Source organism: Panicum hallii, chromosome 5, assembly GCF_002211085.1.
Source record: "Panicum hallii strain FIL2 chromosome 5, PHallii_v3.1, whole genome shotgun sequence".
NCBI lineage: Eukaryota > Viridiplantae > Streptophyta > Magnoliopsida > Poales > Poaceae > Panicum > Panicum hallii.
Genome location: NC_038046.1, coordinates 26,660,162 through 26,683,646, shown reverse-complemented (window position 1 = coordinate 26,683,646; position 23,485 = coordinate 26,660,162). Strand labels below are relative to the sequence as shown.

The window sequence follows — 23,485 nt, the reverse complement described above, 5'->3', positions numbered from 1 at the left end:
CCAGCGCACTGGTCGTAGGTCGATGATGGTGAAGGGCGGGCAGTAATTGGGAGGCGGCATAGGTGGCCGTGGGCAGCTCGGAAGAGCTCCAATGGAAGGGAGATTCGGGATATAAGGAGTGGGGGAGCTGTATTATAGAGGGTTCTACAAATCTCTTAAGCAACAATAGTAACACAAGTTGAGTCATCGGCATGCTTGTAGCACTTACCAGGCTATTATAATGTAAGTATAAGATTGATTATTCCTAGATAATGCATAGTGCAAAAACAGTTCAAATACACTTGAACTGCGTACACATGAAGCGGACATAAAACATGCAGAGTTAAGTAGGGAGCTGAATATATATGCATGCCAAATACCCCCCCCCCCCCTCTCTCTCTCTATTCAAAACTACAGTTGGATCACTTCAGTTTTCTCCTAAGTTCGAATATATTTAGCTGCTGGTGATATAATAATAACACCTGTTGCACAGTGGTACTGCTGCATGGACTTAACGCTCCCTAACGCGCTCTACCAGAGTATCTTTTAGACGTGGAAGTTGCCTGTGTGGATTTAGTTACTGTTTTGGCGGGTGGTTTGCCTGAGTACACGATTGAGATCTTCTGTTGGCTGGGCCCAGGGTGTTTGGATTCCCTACTCTCGAGTTAGTTAACTTCATGGTGGTTCAAAATGCATGCAGGACCTTCTGCAGTATAACTGAAAACTCAATCACCGTACACGCGGTTGTTTTGAGCGTTGTATAAAACCTAGGCCAAATAATAGTCTTTGATCCAATATGATTCACAGGGGTACCACTCTTACCAAAATATGAGGAAATAAATAACAAAGTTCCAAGACCTTTATTCATCACAAAGCCATTCAGGACAGTGCAAACAACACGCAAACAGCAAAGCGGTAACTTAAAGAAGCACACTTAGACGGACAGCTATGGGAATCCATCCATCAGCTACTGCTAAAGTACTGATCGGTAGGGCCCCTAGCTACTTTATTGTATTAAACTGCACACAGCTGAGTAATCAAACAGCAGCACAAGGCATCAAGGTGGCCACCAGCATGCATGCCCAACGGTTCCGGCCGGTAGTACTGTTGGTAGCATACTGTGTTGCATCTATGGCTGGGCACCCACGTATGCCCCGAGAGAGTTGAGCACCCCGCCGGAATGAGCAAAGAAGCCGACGATGGCGCCCTTATGCATTGGTATCTCGAAACCCTTCCCAGCTGCCGGATCACCGTACGGCCCGTATGGCTCCCCGTCGCTAGTGACAAAAGTCAGCGATTTGACATTGTTGTCGAATGTGCCGGAGAGGTTGGCCAAATACGCACCTGCTGGAATGGTAAACTAACGACGATTTTGGCACATTAGAATAGGTTGGTACATTAGCTATAACAACGTACAATGAATCGACAAGAACATACATACCGTAGCTTTTGAGCCTGCAGCTGTGCCCCACGTATCGACCGACGTAGTTGACCCCTGGTCATTTTCATACGAGAAGGAGATGCCGTTGATGTGTCCACCGGCACCGTCCTTGCTGCTATAAACAGTAACGCTCTGAAGTTTCTTGGATGTCCCGGTCATGTCGTGCGATGTACCCTGAGCACCACCGAACGGGCCGACGGCAATCATCGCCTGCATGTACATATGCATCCATATGGGTAAATATAACTAGCGAGCGAGCTAGCAGGTTACTCTAGCTAGCTGTACGTAGAAAACCTAGCTAGCTGCAGTGCACAGGTAGTCTTTCCCTAGCTCGGCCAGCATATGATGGATCAGTTCAGAAAAGCAATAATTAATGCGCTATTTATGGATCTAGAGAACTGATGATGCATGCATAGTACTGTATATGACAGACAATCATCAACTGAGACACAGCTTAAAGTACCTACCATTGATGGGAGTTTGCTAAGTACGCAGTGGATGCCACGAGCTAGCTAAGGGATGTCACGAGCGTGCTTTGCTGCCCGGATCTTGTTGCTCTATGAACTAACGGGGATGCATGCCTATTTATAGTGCTGGTGAGCTGCTGGTGCCCGGTCCGTCTCTCTAGTGACGACAATATAACACGCAAGCATACATATGAGTATTGGATCATCAACGGCCTGGTGTAGCCAATAATTTCAAAAGACAAATTAACTAATGAGCCATTGCTTCGATCAGTCTCTCCCTGGTCAGCCGCGTCCTAGTTTAATCTACCTTGCAGCTAGTGGCGCCGTTCTAGTTTATTTAATCTACCTTGACTAGGGCTGGAGACTACTGTGCATGGGTGCAGGTTGCAGGATGCCTCCTTGCTCGAACCTTGCCCAATGCAAGTGGGAAATACAGACTCTTGGACGATCTAGACGAATCAAGAAATAATGCATGTCAATTCCATCTCTATCCATGGCCAGGCTGGGTTTTAGCTAATGAGTTAGCTTGCGCAAGTTTTAGATGATTGGCGTACAATAATACAAGTATTCGTTGAAACCTTAGGATGGCCTAAACAACAATTTTTTTTGCATCCAATATTCAGATGTTCTAACGAAGCTTAGCTTATCATGTTTGGGGACTTTGTCATGAATTATGCATTTTTATCATTATTTGCTAGATGATTAATTTTTCATGACGCGTGCTATCATGACCAATTGTTAGGCACTTGCCCGCTTAATCCGGCCACCTACTAACTATGGCCATGGGCACGATTAGCTAGGTGTTGCTTCAGCTAGAAAAAAATCAATTTTTTTGATGTCTGAATACCCCCGCGCGGAGTCAACTAACACAAATTCTATTTTCTTTTGTAGCCCACCCATGGAGGGATGAGCGCATGCAATAAAGATAAATCGGTGATGTCAACTAGAGTTTAAAACTAAAAGGCAATAATCTCTACCCATAAATTAACTTTTATTTCAACATTTTTCCGGATGGGCCAGAGTTGGGGTATAGACTAACTTCCTTGCGAAACTCTGCAAGTGACCGCGTATGCATGGATGAACACCAGTTAGTTATAGGTACTAGCTAGGTTGCCTGGCTCATGATCATCAACAAGGCTGCTTCTTCATGTGGAAAGAATAGTCCACAAAGATGACGAGGTTTACCTTTACGTGATCCTTGGATGACCGCAGACGATAATCAAAACCACCACCAGCTCTCTCATCCCTTATAGGTCTAACACTAGTAGTAGAGTAGCTAGAGTCACCTTGCTGCTACTGCTTGCATACTGCGTCGAGTGCTTATGAATTATTGCTAGTCATCTAATGCAGTACTACAGGTGCTCCTCCTGTCCTGTTCCCACAAGCTGCCTCACTGGCTTCCTTTCCCATTTGAAACCACGCGTGTGCACCTATATCACTAACACACAGCGGCAGACTCTTTCTCTCTGACAAAAGCCGCCTTCTTAGTTGCACATTGATCTCGCGCGTTGCACTGGCCAGCTAATTGAGTTGTGGGATATATTATGAAAATGATGAAGAGGCTGGGTATTTGCTTGGAATAGAATGATTAAGAGGATTGGATTTCCAGATATATCAAGAAATGGATTCCTAAGGAATAAAAGGTTGAACTGTTTGAAATGGTTTTTTTAAGATGGAACCAAGATTATTAGGTCTTGAGTATTAACCTTATATGATTCTTTGGTGTGTTTGGGAATTTCGATAGATATAGTGAATTGGAAAGGAATTAAATATGAATTTCTGGATATAAGAAAAGGGTTTTCGACTATTTGAAAGTTTTAGATATTGAAACATGGTTCCATTGAGTTTCAACTAAGAATTTAGAGATGGAAATAGGTTTATACATTGTTGTAGTATTTTACTGTGGTTTTCTAAGGACTTATTGAGTAAGATGAACTAAAGATATATATAAGAAATGCATTTTCTAGACATAAGAAAAGGGAATTTAAATATTTTAATGCTCCAAATATTGTAACATTATTATATTTCATTTGAGCAAAGGATATGATGTAGGAAATAGGCTAGCAAGAATTTTCTTTTCATGGTTCGTTAGAATGTATTTTCCAATATTTTAATGTTAAAATATTGGAATAACGTTCTATATTACTCTTGAATTTGGAAGAATGAGTACAAAAATATGCTTAGATACATTTGTAGCATTTTTAGGAGGTTTCTTGTGGTTTATGGAATTTGAACTGATGAAGAATGATATCTCATATAAATAGAATATGGGTTTTTGGATGAATAAAAGCTAGGAATAGTGGAAAGGTGGTTACCTGGTGTGGAAAATGGAGGACAGGATCGATCTTACAATATTTTAACGCACAATTAATACCGATTTTTAAACTCCCTTTGGTACCGGTTGTACAACCAGTACCGAGCAACCGAGACTAAAAGTCTTGATCATTAGTACCAGTTGCATGGTCCGTACTAAAGGAACTTTAGTATTAGATGGTAACACCAACTGTTACTAATGGGGTTGCCACGCTAATGGCTAAGGCTGTCCCAGTAGTAGCTGTTGTTGTGCCAATCGGTAATAAAAGTAATTTTACTTTTTGTTTCCAGTTTTATTTCTTTTGTTGCTGTTTATTTACGCACAATTGTTACGTCTACCCGTGTACCCGAGCTCGTACTCTGCTATACGTCCATCAGCCGTGATCATGTAGAAATCTTTTGAAACTAGATAACATGTTACGATCCAGCACGTACTTAAGTATACATCCAATATACAAGTATACAAGTATTTACGAATATATTAGTATTTACAAATGCACAACTATATAACTCGTCACAAGTATATAACTCGTCATCACGATCCATCGGTTAATAGTGTTTTGTTTACATCACACGCTGACGACAGTGGCTGATTAAGCTTTCCGTTGAAGCAGAATGTTCCTTTGGCATATAAGACCTTGCAATTATTAAACCGTATGAGTTCCTACGAGATTGCCCGAATCCTATCCACCAAGAGGAGTTCTTCCATTATTCTCATCATCTATCATTTAAAAAATATAACAAATATATTAATCTATCATGCCCGCACAATCAGAAATGTACTTGTAAATGGTGTTTACGTACTTAGATATTGGCATCATCAATTTGTCACTTACAAAAGTGTGAATGTACTCATGAACATAATATCCACATAAATTGTTTCTAGTTTCCTATGTCCAAAACTAAAGAAGAAAAGAAGTTATAAAATATTTATATATGCATAGAAACAAACGAGATGTGCAAAGTCTCAATATATATACAAACACATACCGGAAAGTCATTCTAATATCAAGTGTTTCTTTAAAAGCAACACCGTGTTTTTTCCAGAAAAATCCTTGATTCAAAAAATGAAATGTGGCTTTTTACAAATGAATAATAAAAATAATTTAATTGTTCAACGCATTTATCTAGGATGTGTTGGGTATGGGCTTGTGGTTTCCCAAATAAGTCGAAGACTATAACTTTACTTTCTCGTTCATGTGACGACTCAGGATTGCAACCATATGACAGGTTGACAATGAAGAGGAAAACCCGTGAAGGGGATCTCGTTGGTGGTCTCTTGCTAGAGCGGTGTTGAAACTGGTGGAAAATGGAATGGAATGGGGATTTCACTTTTAGAGCTTTTGCAAGGTGGTTTTTTTTATCAGGAGTGGCTCAAGTTAGTTGCGTGGTCATCATCCATGAAAAGCGCACCGATCGTGGGTCGATGGTGGAGAACGGTGGTGCGGTAATTGGGAGGCGGGCATAGGTGGCCGTGGGCAGCTCGGAAGAGCTTCGATGGAAAAATGAAAGGCTAGGGATGTTCAGTTGGTGATATAGGGTGCGGGGGAGCCATATTATGGAGGGGTCCCACATATAACTTAAGGCAACAATAATAAAAAAGAGTCGCGGTACATTTGTATCATTTACTAGGCTATTATAATTTAAGTATAAGACTGATTATTTTGCCTTGAGAATACAGATTTTCTTTAGCTTAAAAAATGAATCCTAGCTAGAAGTTACTATGAACGCTTAAATTTCATTCGAATAATACGTCTAGCGGTACTTCCCTTCATCACGGACCAATATTGTAAACCTATTGCCACCCTGGCCACTGACCAGCTAGCTAGCACCACGAACCAGTATATATCCAATATATAAGTATACGAGTATTTACGACAGTGGTAGCACAGCACCACTGTTGGGTAACACTGACAGCGGTCACTGTGCCTGCAGGACGGCACACAACCGTATCCGGATTGTGGATACGCACGATATCTTCCCAACCGAGAAGGCTGCGACAAGGGGCTGGAGAGGGAGATCTCCATATCACATAGAGTAGGTCTCTGTTGGCCGGGGCCACCTGTCGGGGTTCCGCACAGTGTAAGCACCTCCCTTGAACTATAAAAGGGAGAGTGTACTCATTAGAGGACAAGTTCCAGGTTGCACACACACAAGCTTATGCTGCTTTACATTCAGGCTCACGCAGCCAATACAACACCAAAGTGGACGTAGGGTATTACGCTCCGACGGCCTGAACCACTCTAAATCTTCGTGTCCTTCCTACGTTCATCTGTCCACCGATCGAGCGCTCCTAAGTCTCCTCCAAACCCATCCTTAACTAGGATTAGGCGGGTGCTTTCCGCCACCCGGCTGGAGAATTCCTCCGACATTTGGCGCGCCAGGTCGGGGCATAGGTTTGGTTTGCGCTCAGTCGACCTTCACGACCTCAATGGCGCAGGAAGATGGTCACAACGACCTCCTGTTGGGCGAGGAAGTGGCGGCCACGACGCCACATGTTTCCCGTCGTCCAACATCCAGGGCGGCGCGAGCAGCTCCGCAACGCGCTGCGGCGCGGGCCTCAGTGGCCCAATCGGTGCCCGCACCGAATGGGCCGCTCATGGCAGCCAGGGAGTTGCTCCGCAACCCCCCTGGTGAGGCGGCCTCGCCCGACGCCCAGAGGCAATGGCGTGACAACGTCGACCGCCTCCTCAACCTGTTACAGGCTTCCCCGTGTTCCACGGGGGGGTCTGCCCCCAGGCAACGCCGTCATCAGGGCGGCGCATCCGGCTCTGTGCACTCACCATCAGTGAGGAGTGCATGGACCGAGGACCTCCGGGCGGAGCTCAACCGCAAACGTGCGGGAGAGGACGCCCGTGTCTCCATTGAGCGGGCGCGTGGTCGCCTGCTCAGTATCGAGGGTCGCGACCTTGATGCCGAATTAGCTGCGGTGGTTGCGGCCCCGCAGGGACCTACCTAGGCACCGGTGTCCGGGGTGGGCTGCGCCGCACTCGCAGACCACCTTCGCGCGGTCGCCTGGCTGTCCAAGTTTCGGCCACACCTGCCGGAGAAGTACGATGGGTCCTCCAACCCGTCAGAATTCCTGCAGGTCTACATCACCGCCATCACGGCGGCTGGAGGTAACGACGCCGTCATGGCAAGTTACTTCCATGTAGCCTTGACCGGGCCAGCCCGGACCTAGCTCATGAACCTTACTCCGGGATCTATCCGATCCTGGGGTGAGCTGTGCGCACAGTTCACGGCAAACTTTGCCAGTGCGTATCAGTAGCACGGTGTGGAGGCCCACCTCCACGCTGTGAGGCAGCAACCCGGAGAAACCCTCCGGGCCTTCATCTCCCGCTTCACCAAGGTACCTGGAACGATTCCGCGTATCTCCAACGCGTCTATTATCACGGCCTTCCGACAAGGGGTCCGTGATGAGAAGATGCTGGAGAAGCTGGCGACACACCAGGTGGAAACCGTCACCACCTTATTCGCTTTGGCGGACAAATGCGCCAGGGCAGCGGAGGGCCGTGCGTGGCACTCCGCAACCCAGGCAGGTCCCGCTCAGACGAGTGGGCCCAGTGTCGCTGCCCCTGGCAGCGGCAAGAAAAAGAACAAGAAGAGCCGTGGCTTCGACAAGTCATGGGTCGGGGCCCGGCTGTTGCAGCAGCAACGACCGGGGGCCAGAACCCCCGCGGCAAGCGCCCACGGCAACAGCGCACCGACCCCGGGTCGTGCCCTGTTCACCCTGGGGCCCACCATAGAGCCACCGAGTGTCGCGAGATCCAGAAGCTCGCGGAGCGCCTCAGCAAGAGGCGCGACCAAGCCTCAAGGGAAGGCACCTCCCCTCCGCGGCGGTCCGGCAAGGAGAAGGTCTCCAACGCCGATGCGGCCGTAGCGGAGTGGGAGTTGGGGTACCAAACCCCCAACAAATACCTCAAGGGTCTCTTCCACCAGTCTGACTTCGAGTCCGGTGGTGACGAGCGCCGCAAGAAGCTGTACGTCATGTACGGCGGTAGCTCGGAGCTCATCTCCCGGCGGAACGTCAAGACCCTCCGCCGAGAGGTCCTCTCGGTGAAGCCGGCGACGCCCAAGGCGGCGCCGCACCAGCGGTGGAAGAACACCACCATTTCCTTCGGGCCGTCGGATTGCCCGGAGAACATGGCGGGCGCAGGTGTGCTGCCGCTTGTCACGGCACCCACCATCGCCAACGTCCGCCTCCACCACGTGCTGATCGACGGGGGTGCAGGCCTCAGCGTCATCAGCTATGCAGCGTTCAAGCACCTGCAGATCCCGGAGTCCAAGCTGACTCCTTCGCACCCATTCTCCGGAGTGGGCCCGGACCCGGTGTACCCGATAGGGACCATCATCCTACCGGTTACATTTGGGACGGAGGACAACTTCCGTACCGAGAACGTGCAGTTCGAGGTTGCGGAGGTTAACCTCCCATTCAACGCCATCATTGGCAGACCGGCCCTGTACCGGTTCATGGCCATTGCCCATTACGGGTATTTGGTCCTGAAGATGCCTTCTCCGGCAGGCGTCCTCACCGTCCAGAGCGACCGGGCTGCTGTCGTCGTAGCGGTCGAGAAGCTCCATGCGCTGGCAATAGGGCTCGCCCCTGCAGCTGGCGCCCAGGGGTCCGACCCCTCCACCTCACGTGCCAAGGCCCTGGCCAAGGCACCCAAGGTCCGTCCGTCTGACACGGATGATGTGCCTGTGAAGACCGTCCAGATCGGAGCGGAGACCTCCCAGACCACCCGCATCGGTGGGAATCTGGGAGAGAAATAGGAAAGCGCGCTCATCGCCTTCCTCCGGGCAAATGTCGACGTGTTCGCCTGGGAACCGTCATAGATGCCCGGGATCCCTAGGGAGGTGGTTGAGCACCATCTGAAGATCCACCCCGCCGCCAGGCCGGTCCGGCAGAAGCCACGCAAGCAGTCTATCGAGCGGCAAAACTTCATCCGTGAAGAGGTCCGCAAGCTGCTGCAGGCTGGCTTCATTGAGGAGGTCTACCACCCAGTGTGGTTGGCCAACCCAATCGTGGTCCCGAAGGCAAACGGGAAGCTTCGGATGTGCATCGACTACACCAATCTTAATAAGGCATGTCCAAAAGACCCTTATCCACTTCCACGAATAGACCAAATTGTAGACTCCACCTCCGGGTGTGATTTGCTGTCCTTCATAGATGCCTATTCAGGTTTTCACCAGATCAAAATGGCTGAGGATGATAGGAAACATACAGCTTTTGTAACAGTGGATGGTCTTTATTGTTATATAGTAATGCCTTTTTTGTAACAGAGGATTGCTTAATGCTCTACCCACCTTTGCACGTGCAATGAACATCACCTTAGGAGATTTGGTTAGAGAAATAGTTGAGGTGTATGTTGATGACATCGTTGTCAAGACTAGAGAATCAAGTTCCCTTCTAGAAAATTTAGCTCAAGTCTTCGACAAGCTACGGGCGACCTCCACCAAGCTTAACCCCGAGAAATGCGTCTTCGGCGTGTCGGCGGGAAAGCTCCTTGGTTTCCTAGTGTCCCACCGGGGGATCGAGGCTAACCCGGATAAGGTCCGGGCGATCGAGGCAATGAGACCCCCTGCGCACCTCAAGGACGTCCAGAGGTTGACGGGGTCCCTTGCAGCCCACAGCCGCTTCATCTCCAGGTTGGCGGAGAGGGCACTTTCCTTCTTCAAACTGATGAGGGGGTCCGGTCCATTTACATGGACTGAAGAGGCAGAGCGTGCCTTCCAGGAGATGAAGCAGTACCTCACCTCCTTGCCGGTCCTGGTCGCACCGGACCCAGGAGAGACACTGTTTCTCTATCTCGCAGCGACGGCCGAGGTGATCAGCATGGTGCTGGTCACGGAAAGGCCCGAGCATCTCCCGCAGGGGGCCCCCGCAGACCCCCCTGCAGGAGAAGGAGGTCCGGCCTCCATCGCTTCAGCATCCGGCCCTACTTCGGAGGGTTCGGCCGGGTCCCGACCCGGAGAAGCACTAGGCAGCATGGGGTCCGCCAGGTCTCCAGCTCAAGCAGAAGGATCCAATCCTCCTGGCAGAGTCAGGACCGTCCAGAAGCCGGTCTACTACGTCAGTGAGGTCCTTCATGAGGCGAAGGCCAGGTATCCTGAAACGCATAAGCTTCTTTATGCTATACTCGTTGCGTCCAGAAAACTCCACCACTACTTCCAGGCCCACAAGATTGTGGTGGTAACCTCCTACCCACTGAGGGCCATCCTCCACAATTCTAACGCCACGGGTAACATCGCCAAGTGGGCAGCTGAGCTCGCTGGATTCCAGCTCGACTTCCAGCCACGCCATGCCATCAAGAGTCAGGTTCTTGCTGACTTCGTCGCGGAATGGACGCCATCTCCAAGCGTCCCTGGGGGTCCAGGTGATGGCTCGGACCCCCCACGTTTGGAAGTCCGGGCTCCGGTGTTCATCGGACCCCACTGGACCCTCTTCTTTGACGGGTCCGCCGGCAGCAAGAGGGCAGGGGCTGGCATGGTCCTCATCGACCCGCATGGCGAGCAGTTGAAGTACATGGTGCACCTCGATTTTGAGGCCACCAACAACATGGCGGAGTATGAGGCCTTAATCTTTAGACTCACGGCGGCTCTGTCCCTGGGAGTCCGGGAACTCCTGGTCAAAGAAGACTCCCAACTCGTCATCAGGCAAGTCCGGGGGGAATGTTGCTGTAACAATCCCCAGCTTGCAGCCTACCTCATTCACGTGAAGAGGCTGAAGAAGGACTTCCATATGCTGGAACTGCAACATGTTCCACGCGACACCAGCTCAGCAGCTGATGCACTCTCCGCAAGCGCATCGACTCAAGCACCCGTGCTTGAGGGCGTCTTTCAGAGACGCCTGCTGAAGCCTTCCGCCCAGCCTGCCGACCTAGGCGAAGGGGGTCGAACTAGCACCTCGAAGCTAGCAGTCCCGGTGGTGCTCCATCCGTGGAGCCCGCCAAGGGTTGTGTGCTCCCTCGAGGGTCCCGAAGACCTCAGGGAGCCACGTCCAAATTCTCAGGAAGGTCCGATGCATGGATCTCTAAGGTCCGGGACTACCTGAAAGATAATTTCCTTCTTGAAGACTAAGCATCTGCTGAGCGCATAGTTCGGATGGCTAAGCGATACACGATGGTAGAAGGGGATCTCTACCGCCGTGGCGCCAACGGAATCCTCATGCGGTGCATTACCCAGGAAGAGAGCCACGACTTGCTCGCGGAGATCCATGGAGGCGAGTGCGGAAGTCATTCTTCATCCCACACGCTGGTCGGTAAGGCCTTCCGGCATGACTTTTACTGGCCGACAGCGCTCCAGGATGCAGTTGAGTTGGTAAGGTCCTGCAAAGCGTGTCAGTTCCATGCAAAGCAGATACACACTCCAGCTCAGGCGCTGCAGATGATTCCTCCCTCTTGGCCCTTTGCCGTGTGGGGGTTGGATATCTTGGGACCTTTCCCTAGGGCCGTCGGCGGGTACCGGTACCTCTATGTCGCCATTGACAAATTCACCAAGTGGCCGGAGGCAACCCCAGTGGTCAACATCACCAAGGCGTCAGCAACCGCTTTTCTCAGGTCAATCGTGTGCCGGTTCGGGGTCCCGAACCGCGTCATCACCGACAATGGGACTCAGTTCACGAGCCAATACTTCCAGGAGTACTGCGAGGACATTGGCATCCAGCTCTGTTTCGCCTCAGTGGCGCACCCCAGGAGCAATGGCCAAGTTGAGCGGGGTAATGCTGAGATCCTCAGAGGGCTCAAGATCCGGACCTACTGTGATCTTGAGAAACATGGCGCAAGCAAGGTGGATTGATGAACTTCCGAGTGTGCTGTGGGGGAACCGGACCACACCCAGCCGGGCAACAGGGGAAACCCCTTTCTTCTTGATCTACGGGGCCGAAGCGTGCCTTCCCCTGGAGATCACCATGGGCTCTCTACGAGTCCAGGCTTTTGATGAGGACTTGCAGGAACAGCAGCATCGCCAAGACGTGAAACTCGTCGACGAACGCAGATGGCGAGCAGCAGTCCGAAACGCACGGTACAACCAAGTGCTCCGGCGCTACCACCAACGGTTCGTGCGTAGTAGGGAGCTCCGGGTCGGGGACCTAGTCTTAAGGCGAATCCTAAACCGAGAGGGCCTGCACAAGCTCTCCCCCAGCTGGGAGGGGCCCTTCAAGGTGACAAAGGTGTGCCGACCCGGATCTGTTCATTTGGCTGCGGAGGATGGTATGCAGCTACCCAATCCATGGAACATTGAGCACCTCCGTAAGTTCTATCCCTAGGACCTAGTTGAGAGAAAATTTTCCTTTGTAATTGGTAGCTCCAACGTGCGGTCCAGGGCGGTGGAGGTCCGCCCTCGTAAACCCGGCCCCTGGCGTACATCGCACAACTCTCCTGTACCAATTCGTTAAGGAAAAATTTGTTTCTCAGTGTGTCCTTGAAATCTATGCAGTTCTGTTTATTACTTGTTTCCCGTTGCGCTAACCCCCACGTGGTTTTTCACGTCTGTGTCGTGCCGAAGGCCCTACCTAAGTTGCTACACTACGTTTCCGCCTGGGACCCCTATCTCGCGGAAGAAAAGGAACCGGACACCCGGGAACTGGCTTCAGGGAGATGTGCTCGTTCTTTGCTGGGATCCAGGACCGTGTAGCCGTTTAGCCTGATTCCGTACCCTAAGCCTACATGCCCTGCCCCCTAGGACGAGTACCGTTGTACCTCGAACAATGGACCCGGGGGCCGGGACCCCTTAGATTCCCGAACAGTGGCCCCGGTGCTCTGACTCGTTACGCAACTCAGTAGGCCTTCGCTGGCCGGACCGGGACCTCGTGGAGACGTCAACTAAGCGTCGATCCTAAGTCATGTGCAGGACCTCGGTTCTATGGCAGCTAGTCCCGACCTAACGCAACTACCTCCTAGGGGGCCACGGGACCTCGGTGTACTCGAGAACACTTTACGGTTCGACAACCAGGAAAACAGCTAAGTTTTCGTAAAAAAGTAGACGCACGAAATATTTAATGCATTACTGATAATATGCACAACATTACAAAGTTATTCTACAATAACAAAAGTTATATTACATAAGAAACAACAAAAAGATTCTAGAACTATTGATCTGGTGTCCCGGAGGCACCCCCGCTCTGTGCAGGTTCCGGGCGACGTCGAACGCGTGCCGCGACCATGTCCGCTGCCTCCTGGACTCCCTCCCGTGCAGCAGCTGCCGTTGCCCGGAGAGGTCCGACCAGGACTGGAGTCAGCTGGATGGCGGGGTCGTGGCTTCGGAAGCTGGTAAGGATGTACTCCGCCATCCCCCGGGCAACTACACGCCCTTCATTCTCCAGGAGGTCCTGGATGCTGGCCTCCACGTCCCGCAGCCACTCGGCGGTGGGTTTCCCTGTGGCGAGCGGCCGGAAGCTCGCCGGACTTCACCAAACGGCAGTCCGGGGCTCGGTTTCGACTCGGGTTTGGGTCAGGAGGAAGAGGGCATGATGGAGAACGCGTCTAGGGGCTCGGGATGGGAAACCGCGGGCAAGAGAGGGGCGTTTGATGGCGGCGCGCGGCGTGGCAACTCCGACGAGAAATCGCATGCTCGAGAAGGCGAGATTGAGAGGGAAATCAGAGGGGCTACCTTGCTCGCCTCAAGGCGGAGCTCTGGCGGCGGTTGGAGGCGAGATTGGGTCGGCGAGGCGGTGGGTTTGAAGGCGCGACCGTACTCGAGCGGCTGCGGCCGCGCGAGCTAGGGTTTGTGAGGTGGAGGGCGGTTGCTGCGGGCTTTGGTGGGTCGGGGGGGTCCTGGAGGCTGCTTATAAAGGGGCGGCCGCGGGGCCTCGGCATGCATGCCGAGAGACGAGGGGAGGCAGCGTGGCCGGGTCGGACTCGAACTCGAGTCCGGCTCGGTCGGTGGAAGGGGATGACCCCAACATGTGGAGCCCGTATGTCAGTGGCAGAGAAGTAGAGAAGAGGGTGGGGTTGGTCGGGAGTGAGGGTTGGGCCGGGATAGGGGAGCGGCTGGGCCGGTTGTGCTGGGCCGCGCGGGAGAAAAGGAAGGGAGAAGAGAGAAGGGAAAGAGAGAGGGAAAAGGAACTGGGCTGGGCCAAAAAAGAGAAGGAAGGGGGAGTGGGAAAGAAAGAGGATTAGATTGAGCCCAAAAGAGAAAAGGGAGAGGAAAGAAAAAAGAAACAATCAAATTATTTGAATTTAAATTCAACTGAAAGACAAGCAATAAAACGATGCGATGCGGCATGAAACACACAAGACCTATATTTTCTTATATTTCTTTTTATGGCTAAGTAAATTATTTATAATTCGCGGTAAATATTCTAAAATCAAAAGAGATTGAATAAAAATCTTATTGATGCTACAAAAATTTATTTAGATTCCTGATTTGAAAATTAGATTGTTACAAAAATTAATTTACTTCTTCAACGCGTCTAGCTAGAACGTGTTGGATATCGACGTGTGGTTTCCCCAATGACTCGAAAACTATAACTTTGCCTTCTCTGGTGCTCGGTTCATATGATGACTCGTGATAGCAACTATATGACAGGTAGACCATGAAGAGGAAAACCTGCAAGGGGAATCTTGTCGGTGGTCGCTTGCTAGAGCGGTGTTGAAACAGGTGCAAAATGGAACAGAACAGGGATTTCACTTTTGCAAGGAGGTTCTTTATCTGGAGTGGCTCCAGTTGGTTGCATGGTCATCATCCGTGGCCAGCGCACGGTCGTAGGTCGATGATGGTGAAGGGCGGTGCAGTAATTGGGAGGCGGGCATAGGTGGCCGTGGGCAGCTCGGAAGAGCTCCGATGGAAGGGAGATTCGGGATATAAGGAGTGGGGGAGCTGTATTATAGAGGGTTCTACAAATCTCTTAAGCAACAATAGTAACACAAGTTGAGTCATCGGCATGCTTGTAGCACTTACCAGGCTATTATAATGTAAGTATAAGATTGATTATTCCTAGATAATGCATAGTGCAAAAACAGTTCAAATACACTTGAACTGCGTACACGTGAAGCGGAGATAAAACATGCAGAGTTAAGTAGGGAGCTGAATATATATGCATGCCAAATACCCCCCCCCCCCCTCTCTCTATTCAAAACTACAGTTGGATCACTTCAGTTTTCTCCTAAGTTCGAATATATTTAGCTGCTGGTGATATAATAATAACACCTGTTGCACAGTGGTACTGCTGCATGGACTTAACGCTCCCTAACGCGCTCTACCAGAGTATCTTTTAGACGTGGAAGTTGCCTGTGTGGATTTAGTTACTGTTTTGGCGGGTGGTTTGCCTGAGTACACGATTGAGATCTTCTGTTGGCTGGGCCCAGGGTGTTTGGATTCCCTACTCTCGAGTTAGTTAACTTCATGGTGGTTCAAAATGCATGCAGGACCTTCTGCAGTATAACTGAAAACTCAATCACCGTACACGCGGTTGTTTTGAGCGTTGTATAAAACCTAGGCCAAATAATAGTCTTTGATCCAATATGATTCACAGGGGTACCACTCTTACCAAAATATGAGGAAATAAATAACAAAGTTCCAAGACCTTTATTCATCACAAAGCCATTCAGGACAGTGCAAACAACACGCAAACAGCAAAGCGGTAACTTAAAGAAGCACACTTAGACGGACAGCTATGGGAATCCATCCATCAGCTACTGCTAAAGTACTGATCGGTAGGGCCCCTAGCTACTTTATTGTATTAAACTGCACACAGCTGAGTAATCAAACAGCAGCACAAGGCATCAAGGTGGCCACCAGCATGCATGCCCAACGGTTCCGGCCGGTAGTACTGTTGGTAGCATACTGTGTTGCATCTATGGCTGGGCACCCACGTATGCCCCGAGAGAGTTGAGCACCCCGCCGGAATGAGCAAAGAAGCCGACGATGGCGCCCTTATGCATTGGTATCTCGAAACCCTTCCCAGCTGCCGGATCACCGTACGGCCCGTATGGCTCCCCGTCGCTAGTGACAAAAGTCAGCGATTTGACATTGTTGTCGAATGTGCCGGAGAGGTTGGCCAAATACGCACCTGCTGGAATGGTAAACTAACGACGATTTTGGCACATTAGAATAGGTTGGTACATTAGCTATAACAACGTACAATGAATCGACAAGAACATACATACCGTAGCTTTTGAGCCTGCAGCTGTGCCCCACGTATCGACCGACGTAGTTGACCCCTGGTCATTTTCATACGAGAAGGAGATGCCGTTGATGTGTCCACCGGCACCGTCCTTGCTGCTATAAACAGTAACGCTCTGAAGTTTCTTGGATGTCCCGGTCATGTCGTGCGATGTACCCTGAGCACCACCGAACGGGCCGACGGCAATCATCGCCTGCATGTACATATGCATCCATATGGGTAAATATAACTAGCGAGCGAGCTAGCAGGTTACTCTAGCTAGCTGTACGTAGAAAACCTAGCTAGCTGCAGTGCACAGGTAGTCTTTCCCTAGCTCGGCCAGCATATGATGGATCAGTTCAGAAAAGCAATAATTAATGCGCTATTTATGGATCTAGAGAACTGATGATGCATGCATAGTACTGTATATGACAGACAATCATCAACTGAGACACAGCTTAAAGTACCAACCATTGATGGGAGTTTGCTAAGTACGCAGTGGATGCCACGAGCTAGCTAAGGGATGTCACGAGCGTGCTTTGCTGCCCGGATCTTGTTGCTCTATGAACTAACGGGGATGCATGCCTATTTATAGTGCTGGTGAGCTGCTGGTGCCCGGTCCGTCTCTCTAGTGACGACAATATAACACGCAAGCATACATATGAGTATTGGATCATCAACGGCCTGGTGTAGCCAATAATTTCAAAAGACAAATTAACTAATGAGCCATTGCTTCGATCAGTCTCTCCCTGGTCAGCCGCGTCCTAGTTTAATCTACCTTGCAGCTAGTGGCGCCGTTCTAGTTTATTTAATCTACCTTGACTAGGGCTGGAGACTACTGTGCATGGGTGCAGGTTGCAGGATGCCTCCTTGCTCGAACCTTGCCCAATGCAAGTAGGAAATACAGATTCTTGGACGATCTAGACGAATCAAGAAATAATGCATGTCAATTCCATCTCTATCCATGGCCAGGCTGGGTTTTAGCTAATGAGTTAGCTTGCGCAAGTTTTAGATGATTGGCGTACAATAATACAAGTATTCGTTGAAACCTTAGGATGGCCTAAACAACAATTTTTTTTGCATCCAATATTCAGATGTTCTAACGAAGCTTAGCTTATCATGTTTGGGGACTTTGTCATGAATTATGCATTTTTATCATTTTTTGCTAGATGATTAATTTTTCATGACGCGTGCTATCATGACCAATTGTTAGGCACTTGCCCGGCTTAATCCGGCCACCTACTAACTATGGCCCATGGGCACGATTAGCTAGGTGTTGCTTCAGTTAGAAAAAAATCAATTTTTTTGATGTCTGAATACCCCCGCGTGGAGTCAACTAACACAAATTCTATTTTCTTTTGTAGCCCACCCATGGAGGGATGAGCGCATGCAATAAAGATAAATCGGTGATGTCAACTAGAGTTTAAAACTAAAAGGTCAATAATCTCTATCCATAAATTAACTTTTATTTCAATCTTTTTCCGGATGGGCCCAAGTTGGGGTATAGACTAACTTCCTTGCGAAACTCTGCAAGTGACCGCGTATGCATGGATGAACACCAGTTAGTTATAGGTACAAGCTAGGTTGCCTGGCTCATGATCATCAACAAGGCTGCTTCTTCATGTGGAAAGAATAGTCCACAGAGATGACGAGGTTTACCTTTACGTGATCCTTGGATGACCGCAGACGATCAAAACCACCACCAGCTCTCTCATCCCTTATAGGTCTAACACTAGTAGTAGAGTAGCTAGAGTCACCTTGCTGCTAATTGACACACAGCGGCAGACTCTTTCTCTCTGACAAAAGCCGCCTTCTTAGTTGCACATTGATCTCGCGCGTTGCACTGGCCAGCTAATTGAGTTGTGGGATATATTATGAAAATGATGAAGAGGCTGGGTATTTGCTTGGAATAGAATGATTAAGAGGATTGGATTTCCAGATATATCAAGAAATGGATTTCCTAAGGAATAAAAGGTTGAACTGTTTGAAATGGTTTTTTTAAGATGGAACCAAGATTATTAGGTCTTGAGTATTAACCTTATATGATTCTTTGGTGTGTTTGGGAATTTCGATAGATATAGTGAATTGGAAAGGAATTAAATATGAATTTCTGGATATAAGAAAAGGGTTTTCGACTATTTGAAAGTTTTAGATATTGGAACATGGTTCCATTGAGTTTCAACTAAGAATTTAGAGATGGAAATAGGTTTATACATTGTTGTAGTATTTTACTGTGGTTTTCTAAGGACTTATTGAGTAAGACGAAATAAAGATATATATAAGAAATGCATTTTCTAGACATAAGAAAAGGGAATTTAAATATTTTAATGCTCCAAATATTGTAACATTATTATATTTCATTTGAGCAAAGGATATGATGTAGGAAATAGGCTAGCAAGAATTTTCTTTTCATGGTTCGTTAAAAGGTGTTTTCCAATATTTTAATGTTAAAATATTGGAATAACGTTCTATATTACGCTTGAATTTGGAAGAATGAGTACAAAAATATGCTTAGATACATTTGTAGCATTTTTAGGAGGTTTCTTGTGGTTTATGGAATTTGAACTGATGAAGAATGATATCTCATATAAATAGAATATGGGTTTTTGGATGAATAAAAGCTAGGAATAGTGGAAAGGTGGTTACCAGGTGTGGAAAATGGAGGACAGGATCTTACAATATTTTAACGCACAACTAATACCGATTTTTAAACTCCCTTTGGTACCGGATATACAACCAGTACCGAGCAACCGAGACTAAAAGTCTTGATCATTAGTACGAGTTGCATGGTCCGTACTAAAGGAACCGTTGGTAACACCAACTGTTACTAATAGGGTTGCCACGCTAATGCGCTAAGGCGGTCCCAGTAGTAGCTGTTGTTGTGCCGACCGGTAATAAAAGTAATTTTACTTTTTGTTTCCTGTTTTATTTCTTTTGTTGCTGTTCATTTACGCACAATTGTTACGTCTACCCGTGTACCCGAGCTCGTACTCTGCTATACATCCATCAGCCGTGATCATGTTGAAATCTTTTGAAACTAAATAACATGTTACGATCTAGCAAATACTTAAGTATATATCAATATACAAGTATACAAGTATTTACGAATATATTAGTATTTACAAATGCACAACTATATAACTCGTCACAAGTATATAACTCGTCATCACGATCCATCGGTTAATAGTGTTTTGTTTACATCACACGCCGACGACAGTGGTTGATTAAGCTTTCCGTTGAAGCAGAATGTTCCTTTGGCATATAAGACCTTGCAATTATGAAACCGTATGAGTTCCTACGAGATTGCCCGAATCCTGTCCACCAAGAGGAGTTCTTCCTTCATTCTCATCATCTATCATTTAGAAAATATAACAAATATATTAAACTATCATGCCCGCACAATCAGAAATGTACTTGTAAATGGTGTTTACGTACTTGGATATTGGCACTCATCAATTTGTCACGTACAAAAGTGTGAATGTACTCACGAACATAATATCCACATAAATTGTTTCTAGTTTCCTATGTCCAAAACTAAAGAAGAAAAGAAGTTATAAAATATTTATATATGCATAGAAACAAACGAGATGTGCAAAGTCTCAATATATATACAAACACATACCGGAAAGTCATTCTAATATCAAGTGTTTCTTTAAAAGCAACACCGTGTTTTTTCCAGAAAAATCCTTGATTCAAAAAATGAAATGTGGCTTTTTACAAATGAATAATAAAAATAATTTAATTGTTCAACGCATTTATCTAGGATGTGTTGGGTATCGGCTTGTGGTTTCCTAAATAAGTCGAAGACTATAACTTTACTTTCTCGTTCATGTGATGACACAAGATTGCAACCATATGACAGGTTGAAAATGAAGAGGAAAACCCGTGAAGGGGATCTCGTTGGTGGTCCCTTGCTAGAACGGTGTTGAAACTGGTGGAAAATGGAATGGAATGGGGATTTCACTTTTAGAGCTTTTGCAAGGTGGTTTTTTTTATCAGGAGTGGCTCAAGTTAGTTGCGTGGTCATCATCCGTGAAAAGCGCACCGATCGTGGGTCGATGGTGGAGAACGGTGGTGCGGTAATTGGGAGGCGGGCATAGGTGGCCGTGGGCAGCTCGGAAGAGCTTCGATGGAAAAATGAAAGGCTAGGGATGTTCGGTTGGTGATATAGGATGCGGGGGAGCCATATTATGGAGGGGTCCAACATAGAACTTAAGGCAACAATAATAACAAGAGTCGCGGTATACTTGTATCATTTACTAGGCTATTATAATTTAAGTATAAGACTGATTATTTTGCCTTGAGAATACAGATTTTCTTTAGCTTAAAAAATGAATCCTAGCTAGAAGTTACTATAAACGCTTAAATTTCATTCGAATAATACGTCTAGCGGTACTTCCCTTCATCACGGACTAATATTGTAAACCTAGTACCCTGGCCACTGAACAGCTACCTAGCACCACGAACCTTCTATGGTCACGTATGTCCAAAATTCGTGAGAATCAACGACGCCACTAACATGCGTTAAGGCTGGTCATACGGTACCCTATCCTGGCATCTCGCTGATGGCACCTCTTAAACACGCCGTTGTTTTAGGTGTGATGATTATAGTTGTTATTAGCTTAATAACCAGTACTAGCACAAGACGTGCTGGCTTCTTTGCTCTCCGAGTCGTGAAAAATAATGGCCAAGTCTCGTCCAGGTCATCTTGCTGATTAAGTTTTTGGCATTTGAACGAAAACTGATTAGTTACTCGTAAGGAACTTAACAACATTATCCAACTGAGCAGTTGAATTGTTATTTTTTATACGACACTTACATATTTACACAAGCAGATGCAGCCCTATGACTATAAATGCAAGCGCACACACCGTCAACTGCATGCTATGGCCATTTCTTCAAAGAATAATTTGTGATAGTTACGAGCAACCTTGCTGAATAAAAGAATCAAACCGATCCAGAGTGATTGGGTTCCACAACACGAACTTGGCCGACCAAACGTATAAGTAGATGGACATCTTTACGTACAAGCAAACAGGTTGGTACTAGTACCAAATACAAGTAGTGGCTTCTTCATGCCTGGTTGACTAATTCTGGCTCGAGTTGTTAAGTCTAAGAAATTAAGAAGAGAATTTAGATCAGTTTGTTTATAGTACGTCTCAAAGCGGGTTCGGTTGGCTAGCAAGCTTAGCATAGTTTTACATTGTTAATCGAAATATAGATTATACTAAACAACATAATAATTTAAAAATATTTTTCTTTGAATTTGAACATGCTAATAATATTTAATATTTTAACAATTTAATTCATGGTGCCAATAAATATTTAATATTTTAAAATTTTAATCCTATCCACCAAGAGGAGTTCTTCCTTCATTCTCATCATCTATCATTTGGAAAATGTGATCAAGTATTAAACTATCATGCCCACACAATGAGAAATGCACTCATCACTTTGTCACTTGTAAAAGTGTGAATGTACTCACAAAAACAATAATCACATAAATTGTTTCCAATTTCCTATGTCCAAAACTAAAGAAAAGAAGTTATAAAATATTTATATATGCATAGAAACAAACAAGATGTGCAAACTCTCATTATATATGCAAACACATACCGGAAAGTCTATTCTAATATCAAGTGTTTCTCCAAAAGCAATGCTGTTTTTTTCCAGAATAAACCTTGATTCAAAAAATAAAATGTGTTTTGTAGAGATGAATAACAAAATTGTCACACACGGTTTTAAGAAGAAACCAGATGCATCTCATATGTGCGCCAGGACCGAAAGTTATAATCTTAAGCAAACAAATAAATGTTTTTAACTAGCAGCGGAACTTCAACTTCACAGGCAGATGACTCGGAGACATATGCCTAGAACTCCTCGAAGTCTTCAGGGAACTCCGGACAATTATCTTGTTCTGAGCAGCATTGATTTTAGTAAAGCAAGCGTGACTAAACTTATGATCGGTACTCATCAAGTGGAGTAAATTATATGACATGCAAGGCCAATTTCAAGGAATAGCTGACATGGTTTGACTGCGATAAGCACTTTTAGTTGGTCAAATTTTATTTAGCAAGCATTAGCTAAGTATAAGTATATACCATAAACCCTTAAGTAAGTAAAAGAGATAAGTACCAACAACATAAATAAAGAACATCAATTTAGATCATTTTTCAAGTTCAGTTATCATGTGAGGCTCCAAGGCGCTCTTAACCGTGAGCACAGCTGATATATCTGTTTTCACGCTGCAGAGGTTGTACACTTTACACACAACTCGTGTTTTCCTTGATGCCTGGATTTGCAAGGCCCTTAAACACTTCCGAGGTGAGTGGCAGGGATTCAGTACGAGGCCTTACAAAGGCTCCCTAAATCCCTAACTTATAACAATCCGCTAGGGTTTCAAGTCAAAACGGTCATAACTCTCCTAATGAGGAAGACGCCTTAACCAGGACCATATCACAACCTCAAGAGGACCGAGCTATACCCGAACGATGCAACCTCTCTTGCCATTTCGGTAAGATTATCATAAGCTAAAGTTTCTAATTAATTAGCCAAGGCCAGAGCCATGTAGTATTGTGGTTGCACTGTTTTCGTAGGTGGTCCTCCATGTTCCACTTAAGATAATGATCTTATAATTAACACCATAAAGGTATCGCAAAATATGAAGTAAAACAAGTGTAGCATTGTTTCCAAATTAACCAACCAAAGTCTAAGTAGATGAGCAACTAGCATTGCTACAACATAAAGTAAACAACCTAGGTTTAATCAAGAAAGTACAATAAACACTAGGCATGTCCTTAGTTTGGGATCCATCAAATTATAGACTCATGCATGCATATAAATAAAGGTGTGTATTAAGATTATTCGGACCGAATTATGATCAAGGACCACTTGCCTTCTTCAAAGCACTGCTGCTGCTCAGGGGCGTCTTCAAAGCCTTGGTCTTGCGGATCCTCGAACTGCGCACCGTCTATCGCACCACACAAGTTCATACAAACAAACAAGTACAACAAATAAGAAACAGTACACCAAACAATGTAAACAGAACAAAACAAGGTTATAAAGCTACTGTACACATCGCAAGGATCGTGTGGGCGCAAGAATCGATGAACACGGAGTTGAAACGTAGAAGTTATGGCTAAAACATGGTTCTAGGGGCTTATTTGTAAAAGATTCAAAACT

The 23,485-nt window shown here is 46.9% G+C and overlaps 2 protein-coding genes across 2 annotated transcripts; both read right to left on the bottom strand.

Moving 5' to 3' along the window:
- Positions 1-810: 810 nt before the first annotated feature.
- LOC112895404 (protein GOS9-like) lies at positions 811-2,028 on the bottom strand. Its single transcript, XM_025963352.1, has 3 exons — positions 1,888-2,028; positions 1,421-1,630; positions 811-1,339 (listed from the first exon to the last, which is right to left on the bottom strand). Exons 1-3 carry the CDS (start codon positions 1,888-1,890, stop codon positions 1,109-1,111), a joined length of 444 nt encoding a protein of 147 aa, XP_025819137.1. The 5' UTR covers positions 1,891-2,028; the 3' UTR covers positions 811-1,108.
- A 13,669-nt stretch (positions 2,029-15,697) lies between these two features.
- LOC112895413 (protein GOS9-like) lies at positions 15,698-16,915 on the bottom strand. Its single transcript, XM_025963362.1, has 3 exons — positions 16,775-16,915; positions 16,308-16,517; positions 15,698-16,226 (listed from the first exon to the last, which is right to left on the bottom strand). The coding sequence occupies exons 1-3, from the start codon at positions 16,775-16,777 to the stop codon at positions 15,996-15,998; spliced, it is 444 nt and encodes a 147-aa protein (XP_025819147.1). The 5' UTR covers positions 16,778-16,915; the 3' UTR covers positions 15,698-15,995.
- Positions 16,916-23,485: the final 6,570 nt, after the last annotated feature.